At 41.0% G+C, this 23,225-nt stretch overlaps 2 protein-coding genes across 2 annotated transcripts in view; one reads left to right on the forward strand and one right to left on the reverse strand.

The window, feature by feature from the left end:
• The window catches only part of SPATA17 (spermatogenesis associated 17), a 153,094-nt gene extending 142,429 nt beyond the window's left edge, over positions 1-10,665 (reverse strand). Inside the window, exons 1-3 of the mRNA XM_077811939.1 lie at positions 10,598-10,665; positions 6,148-6,237; positions 4,070-4,151 (exon numbers count right to left, since the gene is read on the reverse strand). Coding sequence (XP_077668065.1) covers positions 4,070-4,151; positions 6,148-6,237; positions 10,598-10,665 — 240 coding nt within the window. The remainder of the gene's footprint in view (positions 1-4,069; positions 4,152-6,147; positions 6,238-10,597) is intronic.
• A 276-nt stretch (positions 10,666-10,941) lies between these two features.
• GPATCH2 (G-patch domain containing 2) overlaps positions 10,942-23,225 on the forward strand; it is a 180,849-nt gene continuing 168,565 nt past the window's right edge. The window contains exon 1 of the mRNA XM_077813756.1: positions 10,942-11,131. Coding sequence (XP_077669882.1) covers positions 11,076-11,131 — 56 coding nt within the window. The 5' untranslated portion in view covers positions 10,942-11,075. The remainder of the gene's footprint in view (positions 11,132-23,225) is intronic.

A 23,225-nucleotide genomic window follows, 5' to 3' on the forward strand; every position in this document is an offset into this window, starting at 1 on the left:
AAAAAACAGAAAGAATTCTACCAAGTGCATTTAATGTCAGCTTGTTTGGCAATGGTGTAGCCCTCCTCATTCTAACTGCAATTCAGGAAAACATTTAAGTATCTGCTTAAGTCTATTCCTATTCACAAAAGCACCAAAACACTTGCTTAACTTTACGTATGTGCCTATGTGCTTTCCTGAATGGGGACACTTTCCTGTATTGTGGCCTTTGTCCTGCCATTTTATTAAAAAATGGACCAGTCACTTATAAATCGTTATGCATATCCCTGATGATAGTATGTAGGGACTCCTGGGAGTTTACTTCCAAAACATAGCACTTCTAGAAATTATTTTTTAATTCCTCTGTAAGTAAATGACAGCACAGTTATCTATCATTATCAACATTCTCCTTTCTTCTTTGTTCTGAAATACTTCCAGGTTTTTCATCTCCACTAGGAAAATTATATGTTACTGATTGGTTCATTTCCCTCACATAAATGGGTCTACCGTGCAACTACATTCAGGGAGAATCATCACTTCAATGGGAATTGAAACAGGGCCTAACACGTAGCCTAAGTGGCACACAGGCCTTGTGACACCCTTCTGCACCAATCAATAGAATTTACCCAAGAAGTCACATTGATAGGGACTACTCAACATGAGTAACAGTTGCTGAATGTGGCCTTGAGACAGAGTTGAACTGTGATGTATACAAAGTATTAAAAATGTTTTTAATGTCGATCTCTTCAAAGTTGGTAACAAATATGTTCATAATTTATACTCTCTTTAGGTACATAGTCCTGAAGCCTTAGAATTCCTTTTATTTTACAGGGATTTCTTGCCCTGTGGGCTGTGTTTCATAGAAAAAAATCTGAGCTACTATTTAAAAAAACAAAACCCAATTCCTTTCCTGCAGGACAAGGCCCCAGACTGTGGAAGAAATTGTCCATTCAGTCCAGCTTGCATCATAAGGGTAACCAGAATGAACACAAAAGGTTAATTAGAACTTTAACTTGACAAAAATAGTCAGAAAAACGTATATTTTTCTATTATACCTATCTTTAAAAAATAGTAAGATACATAACTAATTTGCAGGATGACTCCATAAAGTTATAAGCTCAATTAACTTTATTTACTGGATTTGGGCACTATGAGGGAGGTGCACTGGAATACTAAAAACTGAAAATACTAGTAGTGATGCACATATGGAGAGCAGATCTGATGAGCCTGAGCCTTTGCTATTTTCCGCATCAGTGCTACTTTCATTTCACAATTTTGAATATAATAATTAAAAGATTTATTATCAAGTAATCATGGGTATTTTGTGTATATGCTTTACCTTGTTTGCTGGCAACTGATACCAATCTAGTCATTATTAGCAGACAAATTTTAGAGACCAATTATTTTTTTATTTAACAATTATCATGCCCACCACATCCTGTTTAATTATCAGTAGAGTCATTAAAATAATTAAGAAGAGTTTAACACAAAATTTACTACTATTTTCACTTAAATTTGTCCTAAATTGCTAGACCATTTCATTGTTTGAAATATTCCAAGTTGAGCCAGCCCAGTGGTTTAATAAAGGGAGCACAATATGCTAGTGCACAGAAAATTTAGGCACAAGACTCAAGTTCATTCTCTAAATCCAAGGGCATAAATATGTGGGAGCAGTGAGTTAAGGAGCCTACTGATTAATAGGGAGAAAGATGCACTTGACATCATTCTGAAGAAACTCACATGGCTAACTCAGAAGTTGTACTGACAGACTCCAGAAGTTGTCAAATCCAGTCCTCCTCAGCCAAATTGCGGGTAAGTACAACATAAGATATTGAGGAGGGTGAAGTTCCACTTACCACTGTACAACTGAGAAGCCTAATGGGGTGTTTTTGTTTCTCTTTGAATCATCTGGCATTGGCTACTACCAGAAACAAGATGGACGGATGATCTGATCTAGAATGGTAAATCCTATTATCCTGTGTTTTAAATATACAGGCTGTTTTGCCTTTATTTGTCCTCTATCACCTTCCAGAACTTCAGGGGAAACTTGAGTCCTTAGAGCCCATGTAATTTGAAAAATCTCCATTTGAAGCAATTTCATCTTGTGCATGGGAGAAATTGTCTTTTAAATCCATCCTTCAGACTGATGTCCTTTGCTGCTCCCTACCATTTTCTAATTTCTTGACCTCAGCTTCAAGATACCTGCTTGCCCCCATTTCTAGTTTTTCTCTCCCATCATTGTTGCTGTTTCTGCCCAGTTCTGTACATAGACTGGGAGACTTAGAAAATTATGTGCCCTGCGCAAAATTATGTGTTACAGTAACCACAATTAAAAACACTTTTCATTTGTTAAGAACTTTTGCAGATGCTACATAATTAATTTAAAGGGTGGAGAGCTGGTTTATTTTTTCTAATGTTTGTTACTGACAGACTGCAGGGAATTTGTGTTAATTCGAAAGAGACTCAATCTTGTCACAAAACTGAATTGTCAGGGGAATTATTTGAAGAGAAACAATAGAAAGAGAATCAGGCCACTAAGAGCTGAGGTCAAACAGCCTCAAAAGGCAAGGCAATAGTGCAGGGAACCACTAGGTGAAGAATAGTCTTGCAATTCTTCCTCCATGTCACCACCCAGGAAAATGATGATGTGCTGTTCCCTTTGTGTCCCATGTGAGGGCTCTACGTCAGAAACTTTGTCAGTCTGTATCACCGCTCTCAACGCACCTCCCACATATAAAAAAAATAAATAAATGACTCAACATCAGATGATGCCATTACTATTTTAACCACAAACTGATTATGATCTACCAAAAGATTGGCATTTGAATATGTGAATGTCCAGAGACATCTGCCTATGTAGATCTGTGGATCTGAACAAAAAGTGACATTGACCCAAGTGCAGAGGGCCAACATAAGGCCTATGTGCCACCTGTGTCCCACAAAAGCCCTCAAAATAAGTCTGTGGTCAGGTGCCAGAAACAGAGACTGATGTTCCTTGATTCTGAATCTTGAATGTCAAGATTAAACTGCTATCTTCAGAATTTTACAGTATATGTTTTTGAGCTACGTCCAATCATTTTTTTTTTAGAATTTGTTTAGAACATTCACCGGGGGTGACTATATACCACTTAAGTCTCACTAAGCACACATAGTCACTTTTCAGAGGAGAACTCAATTTAAGCATGTAGTTATCCACTCTGCACAAATAAACTGCAGTAAGATAAGAAGTTCCTTGAAAAACATGGCCCAAAAAGATGACTCAGTCTGATTAACTAGCTGGTCAACCAGTGGGGAACAAGTCAACAGTATCTAAACTATTATTATTTAGTACTCTACATTTTTTTCTTTCTGTGTATTTTTATCTCTATACTGAAAAACAACAATTTGGCTTCAATAAAATTAGTCAAGAATAAATGAAGAACAAATTACAAAGTATTGGAAAAGAAACTGTTAACATAAATTGGTAAATTAGTAACGCAAACTACTGATTAAAAATCTTACCATTGTATGTTAAGAGCAAATTGTCTTTTTCTTAATTTTCTAAACCTCTGAACAGAGGTTTAAGATAGTGTGCTATGATACATTTCTATCTTTAAGTCCATCAAGGGAATTAGATTGGCTGTGATCTGCTGTGTGCCTCAAGGCAAAACTTCAAATATTTCAATGTTCATTAAGTAAGAAATTTAAACCACTAGAACACAGAATAGCAATGTCTAGAGATATGAACTTATACTCTGTTTTTTTCAGAATTAAGAGTACTGCCAGGAAAACAGTACTTCCAACCTAAAGCCTCTTTCCTGCAATTAGCTCAACACAGGTAGGCTTTTGCAAGTGCAGAGCTCATTGCTGGACTGAAGCCTAAGTCTCCAATCCTGCAAACAGGTATGCATGTGCTCAACTTTACTACCACGAATAGTCCTATTGAAATCAGTGGAGCTACTCATAGTAGTTAAGTTAAGAATATGCATAACTGTATGCAGGATCGAGGCCTAAACTCTCAACTTTTGTACTAGAACCAGGAGCAAGTTAACGAACAGCTGTGCATTTGAGAGATAAAATATCTAAAATAATTGTAAAACCCATTTGTTACCTCCACCATTTTTCTGAAGTGTTTTCTTCCTTGATAGCCTCTCCACCATTTCTGGATAATAATCATCATTTTGTTCAAATACCTAAAACAAAATATTTTGATTACAAATGATTACATTGAAAGAATAATATATTTATAAGTTACATTGGAAAGATTTTTCCAAGATTTTAGGCAATGCTGTATGTTATCTATACGTATTCCAAAAAGTAGGTTACAGCAAACTTACTTAAATTTAATCTTATAAAAGTTATTCATTATTAAGCATTATAAAATAGACTTAAAAATGGGTGTTTGTGTGACTGGTTAAACAATTCATGGAGAATACAGTTAATACTTCTGAATGGTTCAGAACTTTTTTTGGTCAAATGGGAAAATGTAGAAAACTGAAAAATTAACTAAAATTTTCAATTTGGGGGTTGTTAAAAAATTTGATAATAAGGAAACAACTTTTGGCTTTGTTGATATTTCTCCAAGGGAAAAAAAAAATTCCCAGCCAGCTTAGGTGCTAGCATAACAACTTTGCTTTGCTTCCTAATACATTATGAGACAGATTATGCAAAGATTTATGCATATGACTGCACTGCACCTTAAGTGGGGGCATTGTCCAGCTTGCCAGGGGAGGGGAAATAGTGCGTTTCTAACGGGGGGTTGGGAGAGGGACTTAGAAGCTTCTTCAAAAGGGGGAATGGGTCAGTATGGCGATGCTGACTCATCCCCAGGGACTGAAAGGGTTGGGGAATGGAAAAGAGGTGAGTCTGGCAAGAGAAGCCCCTTTTCCCCACACCAGGCAAAGCAGCACCTACCCTTCCTCAGCTTGAGGTGACAAACTACGAGGTATGATCAGATCCTGCAGTGAGCATCATCCTAGTCGCTCCTTTGTAGGGGGGGTTGGGAAGGAATTTTTTCCTCACCACCAGATTGGCCTAGGTGGAGTGGAGTTTTTTTGCACCTTCCTCGCAGCAGGTTCAGGGAGGGCTTTGTTATGGTGAGTCGGGAAGGGAGTTAGGTTTTGATGTTGCAACTCATTATGTAAGTGTGGGGCAGATGTCCAGTGTAGATATTCCATTCGAAAGGGATACAGTGACCAGATAAATGGCTTGGCAAAGGAATTAAAAAGGAGGTGGTTTGTGAAAGGAGTGGAAAGGGGGAGGGCGCGTTGGGACTCCTATGACTGATACGGCAGGCAATACTGGCATGGCACTCCTATGACTGACTCTTGCCCCCCCTTTCTTATAGCCTACCTTAACCGAGGGGGGGCAGGATGCTAAGGTCCCAGCAATGGGTTGGCTGGGGGACCTGGATAGAAAAGAGGGGGACTGGCAGATGCTTCTGGGTAGATACTGTATGATCATGGAGCTACCTGCACTTTTATCTGGCGGGTAGTCCCAGAGATCTAGTAATAAAGTTGCATCCTGATTACAACCATATCAAGTGTCTCCTGTCCTTCTTTTGGTATTGTCAGACAATGACTACTTTAAACATGTGAGTAGTCCCATTGTTCCCAAGTATGTAACACTTTGGAGAACTAGGGCCTCCATTTTTAATTACGTGATCACAAGCTATTTCTCAAATAATAATAATAATACCTAGCATGCCAGAGTCAGCAATAGAACCCTGGTCTTCTACTAGTGCTTTATCAAGTAGGCCACATCATGCAATTCTTTTCACATCATCCACAAAATCTGAGGAAGAAAAGTTTGTACAATAGGCACTCTTGATGCACAACATGCCACCTTTTTCAAGTCAAACTCAGCTATCCCTAGAATACTGGAAGAGTGTTCTAAAAAAACGCTATTTCCATACCATTCATCAACTTTTGGACCTCAGCAATTTTAGCTGTACAATTTAAAAAAAAATCACAAGGATTTTTTGCAATGGTAATATATATATATTACTATGCTACTCAGAATAATCAGAATAACAGAATAATCATTTTTGTTCGCATTTTACAGAAACATTCACTTTCAGAGAGAGAGAGAGAAAGAGAGAGAGAGCAAGCTAAGTATAATATGTGAAAGTTTTGGAAAGTTATGAGTGACTGAAGATAGGGGTTAAAATAGAAAAAAAAATCACAGTACCTGATGTATGCTCGGACTCTGCATCCTCGAAACCAGCTCTGGATTCGTACAGCAGCATTGTGCTCCGCTTTTCTGTATTCATCTACAGCTCTGAAAACATTTTTTCAAAATAATCTTTTTGTGATTACCATTCTCAGTAGTTTACTTTAAAATCAAAACAATGAATCAGAGAGATTTTTTCATCTACATTTTTTTCTTAATGGGACAATTTGTGTTCTTTTAAAACCTTTCCTCTCCCCCCACCTCCCCACTTTAACATATTACCATTCTTAGGAATGATGCAAAACAAAATATCCCATAATGATTAGATAGTTTAGAGATAATTAAAGCCCCAATCCTGCAAGGAGAACAGTGCAATGGCTCTGCTCTATTTTAAGGATTTTATTGTAAACAATATAAAAAAATCTAAATCTAAATTCACAGGAAAAAATGAAGTTATTTTGCATTCTGATTATGCATCTTTGTTAAAAATGTAAAACATCCCAGTTGATGGGTTCCAGATGGATCCTGATATTTTTTTTAAAAAAGGAAACATTTAAAAGAAATTTTTAGGTAGGATACTGCAGTGTTAGAGGAATTGCAACTTGTCTGCTGACACATTAATTTTATGTGATTTTTTTCTAATGCCTGAGAAACAGTTCTCAGATACATGTGAAATTGAACACTGATGTCAATATGTTATGAACTTCTAGACTTCTTATGCTTTAAATGAAAAATGTGGATAACACTTTATTTTAATGGTGTATTAATTAGTGCTGAATTACAATAGAAATCCTATAGCACTGCATAAAATATGACATGGACATGAATATCAGATAAATTCACTATGATCAGTATTATCACAATGAGTACTAAATGAATTAATTATGTAAAAGTAAGGGCCTGATCCATAGCCCACTAAAATCAATAGAAAGACCCATTGACTACAATAAGGTTACATCAGGCTCTAAATGTATTACCAAAGCTGTACTGAAGCCACATACAGTGAAAAAAAGGCTGGGAGCTCATTGTCATCTTAATTAAAAGTATCTACAATAACAATTGAAAATCCAGTTCTGGCTGAAACATTTTCAAGATAGGTGATTCTGGAAGAAGAGGTAGAATTAGACACCAAGTGAACAACTCATTTGTCAAATCTTTTGTCATTTCCTACATCACAGCCCTACCTTTTCAAATATTCAGCATATATTGCTTAACAGCTATTTCATGGGAAATGTTCAGTGAGATGAAGATGATATTAGTTCACCACCAATACTAGAGTTTTCACAAAAGGAATGGAGAAGCATGGTCATGGATGAGTTTTGGAGACTTTGTAGAGGGCAAAATGGTAGGATTCAGAGATAGCATCAATGTGTTCAGTGGGAGGGGGAAGGGAAGAAAAGAGCACACAAGTATGATGATGTTGCAAGCCCGGGGAATGCAGAAGCTAATGGAATTGCCAATGGTAATGAGAAAGGGAGGACAAGGGAGGTTTGGGGAGGAAAGATAAGGATTCAGTTTTCAATTTCTGGTGGAACAGGTCATCCAGGAAGAGATATTAGTGAGGCAGCTGAAGATATGAGATGAGAATAGGCAGAGAAATCGAAGGATACAGGTAGGTCTGAGAGTTGTTAATGGTAGAAGCTGTATGATAAATGAGTATAAGGTAGATGTAAAGAAGAGAGGAGGGCCAAGTGCAAAGACCCTAACAGAGATTCTTAAGGAGCATTCAGACAAATAGTGCCAGAGAGAGACGCAAGGGAGAGACTGTCTATTAGAAGAGCCATAACTGTGACAAAGGCAAAAGACAGATCAAGAACAATGAGAATGGGGAAGAAGACTTGCTACGTGGCCAGCAAAACACCCTTAGTAACATTGTTAAGAGCAGTTTCAATCCTATGGGGCAGAAACCAGCTTCAGAATCATTTCTAGTTTCTGTTTAATTATATCTTTTCATAATAAAGTATCAATTAACAATTATTAAATTGCTGAACTAAACTATTTGAAATTATACTTTAATCTTTATTGAAGCATTACAATCACATTTTTATTATTTACTATCACCTTTTAAAATTATTTCTTATTGCTTCTCCAAGCTGCCCTCAGTACACTTAGTTGGGTTAGAAGAATCTCATTATTTAAAGTTTGCTCTTTGAATGTGATCTGTTCTGTTGGTATGTAATTTATTGTACTAGTTGGTAATTTCTTGTTTACTTCTCCATATCAGACAGATATTACTCTTACACTCTTTCTTGTCATCATTGTTCTAGATCTGGTTTGATGGCTCTGTATGTCGTTTGAGAGTTACTGTATCTTTTGTTCTATTTTCTCTTGTAATGTTTATCTTTTGGTAGTGAAGAGCCCTTGCCAACATTCGAAAGATAACAATTGGAGCTAGGGTTTGGTTTTCACCTTTTAAACTGCACATTCAGTTTGAATGTCAAGGGTTATCTTTACTCCATTCACAAACATTTACTGTGACTTATGCTTCCACGTAACTTTCAATAACATGAAACCAAGGCAGACACAAAATAAATGTTATTTAATGCACTTTGATTACCTATAGTATTTTGCATATTCAAATACAATGTATTTTGAAAACAGACTACATTCAGAATAACTTCACACAAAACTGATTTCAACACACAATATTATGGCTCTAGTCAATATAATTATTACTGACTCATAATCTGAATCTGCAAAGTGATTCAACTGTGAAATTCAGAGAGAAAATAGGAGTGTCACACAAAGGTCTTGAAGCAGCTGATCAAGGTAATTAGCATATCAATATATTTAGCAAACACTGCAAAGTCTGATATTGTCACCTATTAAAAATCTCAAAGAGATGGACATAATTAATTCTGTGTCCCTTTTATATTTTAAATATATGTGTCAAAAACACAAATCTGGGTGACTTTTTGCATTTTTAATTGGCTATAGCTGTAAGAAGCACGTAAATTGTCTACTTAGGTTTACAAGCAGTATGTCCAGAGGTTACAGCTTGAACTGCAAGTCAGGCCTTCTGGACTCTATTCCACGCATTGCCACTGACACACTGTCCTTTAGCACACTTTCCATATCTCTCTTTATCAGGAGTAGGGAGGTGGTGTTATCTCTGTATATGGCATTAGGGAGACTATGAGTGAAATACTGTGTCGAGTTCTGGTATCCACACTTCAAAAAAAAGAAAAAAAACTGATAAATTGGAAAGTTTCAGAAAAGATTTACAAGAATTATTTGCGATTTGGAAAATAGGCCTTATATTGAGAGATTTAAGCAGCTCACTCTATTTAGTTTATCCAAGAAAACATTTAGCGGTAATTAGATCACAGTGTACAAGCACCTACACAGGGAAGAGAGTACAGATAGTAGACAGCTTTTTAATTTAGCAGAAAAAGACATAATAGGATCCAATGGCTGGAAGCTGGAGCTAGACAAATTCAGACTAGAAATAAAGCATATTTTTAAACAGTGACGTTTATTAACCATTGCACCAATTTATCTAGAAACATAATGGATTCTCCATCACAAGACTGAATCTCTTTCTAAAAAATAGCGATAGCTCAAATAGAAGTTACGGGCTTGAGGCTGAAATCACTGGGTGAGGTTTTATAGCCCCTGTTATACTGGAAGTCAGAATAGATTGTCATAGCGGGCTCTTTGAGCCTTAAAAATCTACGAAATCCCTTGATAAAATAGATAACTATTTAAGCACCAATTATTTTGTTTAGTTCTGGATGAAACATTATTCTCATCTCTAAGGATCTTCCCATTTAAATAGTGTGTTGTATAAAATGCTCAGGAAACTCCAAAAGTGGATGCTAATTTAGAACTGTTAGTTACATACATTATTTTAGTGAAGGATTTGGGACTCCATTTTTGTGGTATAACAACACTCTCCTTAATAAGCAGAATTACTATTGCCTTGGTTTTCTAGGATTGCCCTGAGAATCACTTTCTGAGGTTATGAATCATTTAGTCACAAAAAAGTGTTCCCCCAGAAGAATGGTATTTTGCTGTACCGCAATGGGATTTTTATTCAATCTAGCGACATTTTGATATGATGTTGCTTTGGTGCAGTGCGGTAATATACTTGATACGACATGGCAACATTTCCACATGGCATGATAACTATACGCTCTTTGGGACACAGATCACCTTGTATTCTGTGCCTAGCACCAGGGGGTCCTGATTCTAATTGGGGCTTAAGGGGGCCTGGGGAATATAAATATTAAGCACTGACAGTGATCTGAGAGTGCTAACTGGACATGGCAACGTCCCAATGACAATGCAACACTGCGCTGGTGCAATGTGGTGACCTGGGGACTTTCCATGGGGGTGACCTCGCAAGGTGCCACCATCATTTGGAGAACCTGTGTCCCATCCCAGTGCGCTGGCCTGACCCTGACCAGTGCTCCTCCCCAGAAGGCCAATGCAGGCCCATGGGGGCGGGGGCAGCGGGGCCCGTTACCTGTTCCTATGGAAATATTCCTCCCTCTGGCCTGGCAGCCTCCCTTGCAGCCTGGCCAAAGTGGCCATGTTCCCCCTGCCCTGATGGTGTACAGGCCGTCACCATGGCAACCAGACTGTACCACCTGGCCGAGGGGGGGTAATTCCTCCATACAGGCCTCGACGGCCCGGGAGAGGGGGCGGATAGGTAGGACACGCTGTAGTGCTGCGGGGGGGGGGGGGGGGGGGGGCGAGAGTGGTGAGCGAGACCCCTCAGCTATGGGCCGTACCATCCGAGCTCCACCCCGGCAGCGGGATGGTTGGGTCCTACTTCCTGCCGGTGCTGTAGCCGCTTCCGGGCTCCCATCATGGGGGAGTGAGGCGCGGGCAAGGAGCGATCCTGACACCCCTTCTCGCTCGCCCGGCTTCGGCCGCCTCCCCGAGTCTCTGCGAAGCGGCATCAGCTTCCCCGGGGAGCGGCCGGGGGAGGCGCCGGGTTCATGTTCCGGGTCGCTGAGCCCAACCCGACCCGAGCTCAGGCGGCGAGAAAGAGCTGGTGAGGCCGGGCTGGACGGGGGCGAAGGTGGGGGGGGGCCGGCCGGAGTGGTTTGGAGGCGGCGGCGGCGGCTCCGCGGTTTGGAGGCAGAAGCTTTCCCGGGAGGAGGAGGGGGGGGGGCACAGTGCGCTGAGATACAGCTTGCTGGGGCAGGGGTACGTGTGAGAGCTGGGGGGAGATCGTGGGGTTGGGCCGCGGGGCGGATTCCCCGTCTCTGGAGTTGCTCCCTCTAGACGCCGCTATCCCACTCTGCCACGAGTGGCTCCTCCTTGGGGCTCATACCCACACGTCTCCAAAGCATCTGGCGCCAGGTATTTTATTTAAATCGTTGCCGCTTAGGCGTAGTTTGACTTCTGTATTTGAGGGAGGGGGGAAGTTCTAGGCAGGACAACGGGGCATGCATAGGGGGTTGTCGTTTGGGGGAGCAACCCCCCGCTGCTCGTCCCCAAACTACACCCTTGCTTTGCCGTGGAGACTCTTTCCTCCTCTCTTTTACCAAAAGTCTCACTTCTCCTTTCTGAACCCTCTCCCTCCCCTTTTGCCCATCGGACAGTGTGGCTACTGGTTACGACCAAACTGTTGATATCCTTATAAAGAGGATTGCAGGCATGAACTATTGGCAAATTTGTCACATGAGATCTTTCACCTCTCAGTCACCTGCTATTTTATGGGTGAACAGTGGGCTGTGTGCAAAAGGATTTGCTGCGCCCAGACCAGGAGATAAAAACCTATAACCTTAAATGTGTTGTTTATATTGTATTAGAACCTGAAGGGCCTGGTCCCTTTGTGGTATTTGCTTTGCAAGTATACATTTAGACATGGTCTCCGCTCTGAACACCTTAAGTTTTATCTGAAACAAGATTCAACAAGTGGGCTTTGCAAACAATAGTCAGAAAAGAAAAGGATAGCAGTCGTGTTCCCGCCGGGTAGTGCCAAATAATTTATTTTTATTATAGGAGTAGAGTAGGGGGAATTTGACAAAGGAAGTAGAAAAGAAGGGGAAGGGAGGGAAGGCAAGAGGGCCACAGAGTGTTGAAATGTTCCACTGGCAGTGGAAGGACCAGAGAGGGTTAGAAAGAAGATGGGGCAAACAACCAATTAACAGACCAAACGCATAGTTGTTTGCAGTGTTGTAACTATGCTGGTCTCAGGAAATTAGAGAGGTGAGATGAGTGAGATGATTTTTTTTTTTTTTATTGGACCAACTTCTGTTGGTGAAAATGACAAGCTTTTGAGCAAAGAGCTTGAAAGCGTGTCACTTTCGCCAACAGAAGTTGGTCCAATAAAAAACATCTCTCTAAAATGAATAATGTCCACAGTCCAAATTGAGAATGCAGGCTGCTGATCACCAATATTATGAGAAAGTGATTGAAGACCCAACCACAACTGGAGCATTATAGAATTTTATACTGGGTTGTTAATGAAAACTTCATGTACTGCTAGCCCATCTTTTTCTGCATTAAATGTTGGAAGCATCCTGGTTGAAAACATTGTGCAACCATCATATAAACCTTTCATTGCAATGAGTTAAGAGGAAGCTTGAGGTGTGGGAAACTTTACATGACCACTACACCAAACATTGATTAAAAAGTGTTAAGATTCTTGTGGTGTTAAACTTTATGCACCCAATGCAAAGCTTTCTTTCCTTACACGTTTTTCACTTTTTTGTATCATTCAGAAAATAAGTTAGTTTCAAAACAACCAAAGAAAACCTTTAATATGCATTAGGTTCATTACAAAGACTGGAAATGAACACCAGGATGTTACAGTCCCACTGTTCTGATCAGATCTGTTAGTGTAGACCAAGATTGTAGGATGTGGTCTGAATGTCTTGTGGCTCCTTTCTGGTCTCTTTCATGCAAACAGCATTATTATTAAAATTCTAGAGAGTTTTAACAGTTACTTTATGCTACTATACCACTAAAACTGCTCAACAATTTTTGTTCTAAATTAATAAAGGAATTGTTGGAAAAGTTTAGTGTTGGTTTAGAATTGAGTTAAAGGTTAGAGGAAGAATTTCAAGGAAGGTTCCAAGCTAGGAAAAGAAACAATGGTAGAGCTTCCACCTGTAGTGGTGTCCAGGTTACACAAATATTTATTCTGGATGTGTGTGTGTGTACATATATACATACATACACACACACACACACACATACATACATACATACCGGGGTCTTGGAGGAAAAGTGTACCAAAGTCACTTTCTTTTTTTTTAATTGGACAAAAATAAGATATTATACTTAATCTTTTGAGCCAAAGAGATATGTTTCAAAGGCAAAACCAAGTGACATACCTCCAATTAAAAGTTTTGTTATCTTACTGTTGTAAATAGTTTCCCCAAAATTCTGTGAAAATTATATTTGCTATTCTCAGGAGTCATGAAATAATGTATATCCTGAAAGAGTTGGCACTCTGAGACAGCACAGTAACATATTTCACACTGATTACTAAACGATTGTATGTCCTCTATTTTACTTTTATGGGTGATAACATACTATAGTCCCCCCCTTTTTTTTTTAAAGAGGCAGGTTATAATGGTTACTAACAACTACAGAATGATCAATCCATAGTGCTAAACTTGATTGTAAGTGCAGGGTTTTATGGAAGCTGGCTATATTGGCCTGAAGATATTGCCCAGAACAGTTTGGTTTTGAGAGAAGAATTCAAGATCTAGTTATCTTTTTGAATTATAGTTTGCCAGCTCTGAAGGTCTGCTAAATATACCTTAGACTACTCCTCAAACCATTCACCCCTCATTCCTCTCTACACAGGTTATCCAGGAAGCTGTGCTTCGATGGAAATCTATTTTAGTAAAATTTGTAATATTAAGGAACCAAAGAAAATTAATTTCTCATGGTATAGTACTTGAGCTTTTGCAGAAGGCATACCTTTAAGCTTCTTGAAACATTAAAGTTCTAAAAAAGATAGTTATAAGGAGAATTCAAGAAGATAATTCTTTCAGACCTCTTTAGTCAGTTTCAGCGGTGTGTTTTGCTTACTCTGGATGGCAGAAGTCTATATCTTAGTTGAGTGTTTCTCAGATATCTTATCAGTACACACCCACCATTTAGGGAAAGCTTGTGTTTTGGACACTTTTTGGCTTTTTGATTATTCTGATAATGATTTTGTCATTCCAGCATATAAACATTGTCTAATGATTCAATTAGTTCTCACCTGGACAGTTAATGAGGTCTTTATAGCAAGGTTTTGTTGCTGCACTTTATTTCATTCCTTTACATTCATATCTAACAAAGAGCCAAGGTAGTTCTCATTTTCTTTAAGAAGTTGTGTCAAACATGATATTTCATGTAAAAGGCCTTGATTTTTTTTTTAAAAAGTGTAATGGTAGTTTTAATAGTATCGGACACTAAATTATTTTGATGTTGAAGTGATGTACATATATTGTAGCTGCTTTTGTTTATCTTGGAAAGAGTATGGTTTGTTTCTGATAGTGCATAGAAGAAAGGGGTCAACATTTAGTAAACTCCATTAAAATTGTTTTAGATAAACGTGTAGGTCACTGGAGGCAAACTACACTGTTAGTGCAGCCATATGACCTGTGAGAGAAGATATGTTTTTTGTCACTGGCTGTGGACAGTTGCTGTAACTGTGTTTTTACAGTCTAATGTTAGGCACCCTGAACTATGGGTTATATATTAAAAATATTTTGGGGAAGGTCCAGGTTGTGTTATACTGTATATCCATATTATTAACAGTCCTGAACTTTAATTTTTGTGACTGAATGCACTCTGTATTGGCTGTTGACAATCTTTTTCATAGATTCTGTGGTGTCCCTGAAAATAAAGGAGTTAACTTTTCAAACTGTCCCAGAAACACACATTTCTAAATGTCTCTTTTGGGCTAGCCTTTGGATAATACTTCAATAAAAATAATTCATTCCCACCTGCAAAGTATAAGATTGACTGTCAAGTGTGCACAAAATAAAAAGCCAAAAAGGGATATGCTGATAAGTATTAACTTGCTGGAAAAACACTGCAGAATGTTAAAAGTGGTTTCTCACTATAAATAAATAGAAGCAGTTAGTCTGAACTTTCTAGTTTCTACTCCCATTCTTTAATTCATACAAAAGAGAGATGAGAGAACTGTTAAAATAAATCAAATGTACTTTCTTGGGTTTTCAAGAGTGGCAAAATCTTGAAGTGAGCTTTGTGTACCCTACAGTAAAAACCATGCTGGGAAATTCAGTTATAACTTGGTTTGTATTCTAAATGTGCAGCATAGACTTTGATTTGACAAGACCAAGTAATCATATAACCATACTAAGTGAACATGCTGAAATGTCTGTAGTATGAGTTGATCTGGTCTACACATGCCAAACCAAACATATTTGGTATTGTAAGACAGGTAGGTTATAGCCATGTTGTAATTGTTGTGTGGACGAGGCCACTGAGGCTGGGTGGGTTTTCTTCTGTTAAGTGAGAGGTGCATTAGGATCAATTAAAAGATTTATATGTGGGGAAAAGAGTATTTGTCAGTTAATTGCAGGTGCACATGAGGCTCATAAAACTTGACTTACAATGGGAATTGAGAACCTTATTGCCTGATGCTTTTTGATTTTTTTCTCACTGATTTCCTAAGCATGTTCACTTCAGATGAGTTTTCTGCTGTGAGTGGGCACAGTCCATGACAAATCATACTTATATCAATAGGTACTGAGAAATATGATAACTTAAAGTATGTAATAGGGCTTCCTATTTGACACATCAGGCAATGATATTAGAAGTCTAATTAACATTCACTAGGACTGTGAGGGCTTGTCTACACAGGGAGATTGACCAGCAAAACTGTAGAGATATAATTATACTTCTATAGCTATGCTGTTATACCTCCCCACATGACATTCTATTTTGGAATCCACTAGTGTGTCCACATGGGGAATTATACCAGCATAGCTATAGTGGTATGATTTTACTGCTATTGGTTCTACCAGTCAGTTTCCCCATGTAGACAAGCGATAAGTAAGGGAAGGCCAAATCCTCAGAGGTGTGGTGAACACAGTGAGATACTAAGGGTATGTCTACACTGGCAGAGTTACAGCACCAGGAGTTACAGCGCCGCTCAGAGAGCACTGAAGGGAAACCGCTGTTGTGTGTTCACACTGTCAGCAGCCTGTGCAATAACATGTTCACACTTGTGGCACTTGCAGCAGTATTCAGAGCGGTGCACTCTGGGTAGCTATCTCACAGAGCATCTCTTCCTCTTCTGCCGCTAAGAGTTGTGGGAAGACGGAGGGGGTCGCGAGGCATCCTGGGTCCTGTCCCAATGCCCGTGATGCATTGCTTCGCATCCCAGAAATCCCCGTGCTTCCATCAGCATTTAGTGCCATCTTTAAATAGTTTGTGTACTGCGTGCTCTGCCTCTTTGGTCTGCAGGAACGGATCCCGCACTGTTGGCCAGTGTGCTGCTCGCTCTGACCAATACGTCATGAGTGGTAGTGGAGTTATTCCTTAAACTACAAAGGCAAGAGAAGTTCCACATTCATTTTGTCACACGTACTACCTATGACACGAGATTGCTTATAGCATTCACAGAGATGTTGACCACTGTGGAACGCCACTTTTGGGCTCGGGAAACAAGCACTGAGTGGTGGGATCACATCATCATTCACGTCTGGGATGACGAGCAGTGGCTGCAAAACTTTCGGATGAGGAAAGTCACAATCATGGGACTGTGTGAGGAGCTTGCCCCAGCCCTGCAGCGCAATGACACGAGAATGAGAGTTGCCCTGCCTTTGGAGAAATGCGTGGCGATTGCACTGCGGAAGCTGGCTACTCCAGACTGCTACCGATCGGTCGCTAAGCAGTTTGGAATGGGAAAGTCGACCGTTGGACTTGTGCGTCACATTGTGGATAGCTTTGCACAAATGAGCTTCCCTAACTGCAGAGGGGCGATAGATGGCACACATATTCCAATTCTGGCACCAGACCACCTAGCCACTGAGTACATTAATTGGAAGAGGTATTTCTCTATGGCTCTCCGGGCACTTGTGGATCACCGTGGGCATTTCACGGACGTTAACGCAGACTGGTCCGGAAAGGTGCATGTTGCATGCGTTTTTCGGAACACTGGCCTGTGCAGGAAGCTGCAAGTAGGGACTTTCTTCCTGGACCGGAAAATCACTGTGCGGGAAGTCAAAATGCCCAGTGTGATCCTGAGAGACCCTGCCTACCCCTTAATACCGTGGCTTATGAATCCATACACGGGGAACCTTGACAGCAGCAAGGAGCGGTTCAACAACAAGCTGAGCAAGTGCAGAATGACTGTTGAGTGTGCTTTTGGCCGTTTAAAGGCCCGCTGGCGCTGCCTATATGGGAGGCAGGACCTGCCGATGACAATATTCCTATGCTTGTAGCCACGTGCTGTACGCTTCATAATATTTGTGAAGGGAAGGTTGAAAGCTTCATTCAGGGCTGGACCGCTGAGGCTCAGTGCATGGAGGCTGAATTTGAACAGCCAGAGACCAGGACTATTAGATGGGCGCAGCATGGGGCCATAAGGATCAGGGATGCCTTGAGGCAGCAATTTGAAGCTGAAAGCCACTAATATTTGTTGCTATACTCGGGAGTGCAGTGCTTGTAATGCTAGGAGGTGATTGTGGTTGGTGCAGAAAATGCACTGTGAAGGTTTAAGAAAATTGCTTGTTGCTTTGCAGGGCTCGGTTGCGTTCAATTAATGGAATAAAGATTACTTTCAAACCAAAACAATTCTTTTATTAAAAAACAACTGGAGGAGACAAAAAAAAATCAGCACTGTGGAGGATGGGAGATGGGAGGGTCCCAGGAGGAGGTGGGGTCCCGGGATGGTTAAAGATTTGTGTAGCTGCAGGGATCATATCCAACCTTGTCCTTTGGAGTACAGTGCAGTGGGTACTGTACTTCAGCAGGGCTAAACTGCAGCGGGACGAGAGTTGAGAGCAGTGGGTACTGGGAGTCCACATGGCTGGACTGTGATGGGGCAAGAGTGGAATGCAGCGGGTACAGACGGGAGCCAGGATTTTGATAAGAGTGTGTTGGCAGCATCTGGAGGGGGCGCATTGGAAAGAATTTTGCGACAGCAGCTGCAGGGGAGGGCGGGCGCAGAGCTGCTCAATTTGCAGTGCTAGTAGCACCTGGGACATGTCCGCTTGGTGCTCCATAACGTTTAAGAGCTGCTCCATGGCTTTGTTCTGGTTCGCCACATTCTCCCTTCGGTCCTCCTTCTCACTGTCCCACTACTTCAATTCTTGTTTTTCGGCTGTGGAGTACATCATGACATCACACAGAAAGTCCTCTTTAGTTCTTCATGGCTGCTTTCTAATTCTGCGCAGCCATTCAGCTGGAGATAACAAAGAGGAAGGCTGGGCTCCCAAAGTCATATCTGTGAAGGCAAAGTGCAACATTTTACAGAAGCAGTATTGTTTGCAACACACAGAACACTGATTCAGTGATTTAAAACACAGCCAGCATTCACATACCTATCACTAACTGGCTAAGAGAGTCAATCAACAGCCTGTTCCGCCGCTCAGACTAGGCACGTGGTGGTATGTGCCTCATACAGAGACAAGCCTGCTTTCTGTAACCTTCCTGTCCCCAACAACTCGCCTCAGCAATTTCCAAAATCAAATCCACTTGCCAAGGACCTCCTCTCCTGTTTGAACTTCGCCAAGATCTGACAGCTGTGCCTGGCTAGCTTCCTCCAGGGTAGAAAAGAGCTCCTGGCTGCATGCATCTCTGACCTCTGAGTCATCCGCTGCCTCTGGGTCCCCCTCCCCCTCCACATCCTCATCCAAGATTTCCTCCTCCTGGCTCGGTCCACTCTCGACTGGCATGCGAGCCACCAAAGTATCCACAGTGATCTTCGCAGTGGAGGTGGGGTCGCCAACGAGTATTGCGTCCAGCTCTTTGTAGAACCGGCAACATGTGGGCGCAGCCCTGGAGTGGCTGTTTGCCTCCCCCGCCTTGTGGTAGGCATACCGCAGCTCCTTCACTTTGACCCTGCATTGCAGTGTGTCCTGGACATGGCCCCTTTCTGTCATGCATCGTGAAACCTGTCCGTAGGTATCATAATTCCTACGGCTGGAGCACAGCTGGGACTGGACAGTCTCCTCTCCCCAAATACTGATGAGGTCAAGCAGCTTGGCATTTCTCCACGTGAGGGATCACCCGGTGCGTGGAGCAGACATGGCCACCTGGAAAGATGCGCTGAGACCACTGCATGCATCACTGAGCAAACAGGAAGGGGACTTTCAGAATTCCAGAGGAATTTACGGAGTGGGGATGACCACTGGTCACCTGAAGGCAGAGCAGTAGAGGTCAAACTGATTACCAGAGAGGCGAGAACAGGCATTGTGGGACACCTCCCAGAGGACAATCACAGCACTGTAATCGACCAGGGTGTCTATACTGGCACCGCAGCGCTGTACTCCCGGTGTACGCCTCTTGTCGGGGTGGGTTTTTTTACAGCGCTGCAACTGCACACTAAGTGGCTTGGCAGTGTGTACACCTCGGGAGTTACAATGCAGAAAGCTGCTTTACTGTGCAGAAACTTGCCAGTGTAGACTGGGCCTAACGCTTTGGTCTAGGCCAGGGAATAAAAGCTCTTTAAATAGACTGTATTCTAATCAAGTGTTGTTCAACAAGGAACAAAGGTCACACTGAAGTGCTTTATGTTCTTGATAAGCAGTCTTTTGCCAACCTAGGTATTTTGAATTTCATGAAATGTTGAATGTAGTGAGTGTTATGCCAGAGATGGGATAGTGCTAATTTTTTTTCTAAGTGCTGAGTTTGATTTATAACTGCCTATATGCTGACGAGAATTTTTTTTTTTTTTTTTTTAAAAAGCTGTGTTGTACCCTGAGGCTCCTCTCATGCCAAGTTAAAACAATTTGAAAACCCCCTTAATACCTGTGAAGATGCAGCTCAACACTTATTTTGTTTTGTGAGCCTGAAAAGATATGACAGGTTTCAGAGTAGCAGTCGTGTGAGTCTGTATTCACAAAAAGAAAAGGAGTACTTGTGGCACCTTAGAGACTATCAAATTTATTTGAGCATAAGCTTTCGTGAGCTACAGATGAAGTTGTCTTCAAAGGTGTTGAGGGAGCTGTCCGTCACATAAAGCTAACTTAACTGAAAACTTAAAAACCCACCCCACCCCCACAAACAACCAAACCATTTCTCCACCTGTAGGTAAGGCCAAATGTGCTCCTATGCTAAGGCCTTCTCTACACTGGGTTTTCTGTGTGTGGTTTTCTTTAATTTATTTTTTACTTATTTTTATAGTCACTGATATACCTGTATTGGTGCAAACCATGACTTGCATTGCTTTGAAACCTGTGTATGCTGCTGTGGTGCAAGTCATGGTTTGCATTACTACAGCCACAGTGTTGGCTAAAATTTGTAGTGTAGACAAGTCATGAGAAAGGGAGAGAAGGAGAAGATGGCAGAAATAGAGAAACTTCTCAAATCTAAAAATGTAAAAACGGACGTATTCCAATATTTTCATATATAACTAGGTTGTCAGCCAATCTGTAGATTTGATTGGCTACCAGTTACTTTATTCTATCTGAATTTTCTGATAAATAATGCTTTATTTGCATTACTACCTCTTTCGCTGCTATCTCCTGTAGTTGTTTCTCAAAAGCAAGGAAAATGATTTCTCATGAGAACCAGAAGGACTAAGGAGAAGCAAAAAGTACTGGTACCTGATTTGTGTTTCTTGCTCAAAGGTGAGTGCCAAAGGATGCACAATCCCTGGAAGGTGCTGCCAAGGTGTTGTTTGTACTTAGCAAGGGGCACAGGAAATGCCTGGTTATGTCAAGGAGTAACAGAAATAAGAATTCAGACATTATAGCAGGCGTAGAAGAAGAGTTGAGAAGTGAACATACTTACAGTTTAGCATCATGTATTTATCAAAATTGAGATAGTAGACTGCACTAGTCTGTCTTTATGATTGTGGTGATATGTCTTACAGCTGGCACAAATTATTTTCTTAAGTAACTTTCTGAAACTACTAAAAGTAGCAGCACAGTTCAAGAGACTTCTCCTTGTAGGTAAAACATTTCATGGTGAATTTGAATTTTTTCAGAACTAAATTAGAATTCACCTAGTACTTTTGGTCCATAGAACTCAAGAAATGTAAGAAGGTGGTGGTATTCCCATTTTATATGGGGAAACTGAGACACAATGAGTTAAGTGAGTTGTCCAGGATTATACAACAAGTCACAGCAGAGCGGGAAAGAGAGCTCAGGTCTCCTGCCTCATGTTGTTGTGTAACCATTGGACCATCCTGCTTAGCACCTTTAGGCCTGGGGTCAGTGATGGGTGAGTGAGTGGGGGAAACTTGTGGGCTGTATGACTAAACTCTGTCTCCATTTGCAACCTGCTGACGTTGGTAGAAAATTGCTGACTCATGTCTCCTTTCGTACTGTTCTAAAACTATATGAACAGCTTTCTTCTGGACACCCACCTACGCAATTTACTGACCAGTGTTCTTCCACTATATGTCACCAGGCATAACACAGTAGTGAGCACTAGAAGAAAGGAGGCTAATTACTTTGGGGTGTCAGTCTGATCAGTTTGTTTTGATTTTTTCACGTGGGTGATCTGCAGTAAATCTTATTGTTTTGGTTTTGGTGTTTTTTGGTTTTTTTTATTCGAGTGTGAGCCTATTGAAGTGTACTTGGTGATAAATATAGGAATATCTACATTGCAATTAGATGCCTGTGACTGGCCCATGCCAGCTGATTCAGGCTCCCAGGCTACAGAACCCTGTGTAGACTTACGGGCTTGGGCTGGAGCCCAGCTTTAGGACTCTGTGAGGTGGGAGGGTCCCAGAGCCAGACTGAGCCCAGAAGTCTACACTGTAGTGAAACAGCCCTGTAGCCCGAGTGAGCCCTGCGAGTCTGAGTCTCTTCTCACGGGCCAGCCATGGTTTTTTAATGTTAGTGAAGTGATGTGAGCTGTGGTGCAGAGTAAAATTCTTTCCTCATATCTGCATGATGCCTTAGTCGGATAGTCTGTGGTCTCATAAAGGTGTGCGATTCCTACTGATTGAGTGTGTAGATCAGAAAGGACAACTTTGCTTTTAATCTTCTAGAATTTCATTTAGGGGAAAAAAGAAAAGGAGTACTTGTGGCACCTTAGAGACTAACCAATTTATTTGAGCATAAGCTTCCGTGAGCTACATCTCCGATGAAGTGAGCTGTAGATCACGAAAGCTTATGCTCAAATAAATTTGTTAGTCTCTAAGGTGCCACAAGTACTCCTTTTCTTTTTACGAATACAGACTAACACGGCTGCTACTCTGAAACCTGTCATTTAGGGGAAAGGTTCTCTCAACTTAATGTCACTCTAGTGAATCAATATTTTTAAAGATCAAATAGATATCAGTCATTTGGGAAGACAAAATTAGTCACGATTAAAAATATTATATAATCAAAAAATTAGTGTTTCAGATTCACCTTGGTAGCATCAAGAGACAATTATCTTGTGACAACATTGTGACGTTCCCCTGGTGTGATCTGGACCAGTGATCTGCTAGATCACTCCAATCCTCGACTCTTGGAGCCAGCCTTACCCTGCTTCACTGTGAGAACCCCCACTCCCGGGTTGTTCACGGAGCAGCTTACATGCTAGAAGCTGTGCAAGAATGTGAGTGAGCACTTTTGGCCAGCTGCTTCTTGGATTGTGCAACCAAATAACACTAGCCAATATCTCTGGTCCCAGACACAACCCTAGGAACCTCTGTCTTGCAGTTTTCAGTTATGCCCGCTGGATGCTGCAAGCTTGTATGAGTTCGTCAGTTTAACAAAGAAATTGATATGCACCAGGCTTGTTATCCCAAGGGGAGTCTTTGACATGCTTCAGACGAAACACTGCTTCAGTTAGAATAAACAAACGAATTTATTGACTACAAAAGATAGATTTTAAGTGATTATAAGTCAAAGCACAAGTAGTCAGATTTGGTCAAATGAAATAAAAGCAAAACGCATTCTAAGCTGATATTAACGCTTTCAGTGCCCTTGCAAACTTAGATGCTTCTCACCACAGGCTGGTTGATTGCCCTTCAGCCAGGCTCTCCCCTTTGATCAATGCTT

Source organism: Eretmochelys imbricata, chromosome 3 (genome assembly GCF_965152235.1).
Source record: "Eretmochelys imbricata isolate rEreImb1 chromosome 3, rEreImb1.hap1, whole genome shotgun sequence".
NCBI classification, from domain to species: Eukaryota; Metazoa; Chordata; order Testudines; family Cheloniidae; genus Eretmochelys; species Eretmochelys imbricata.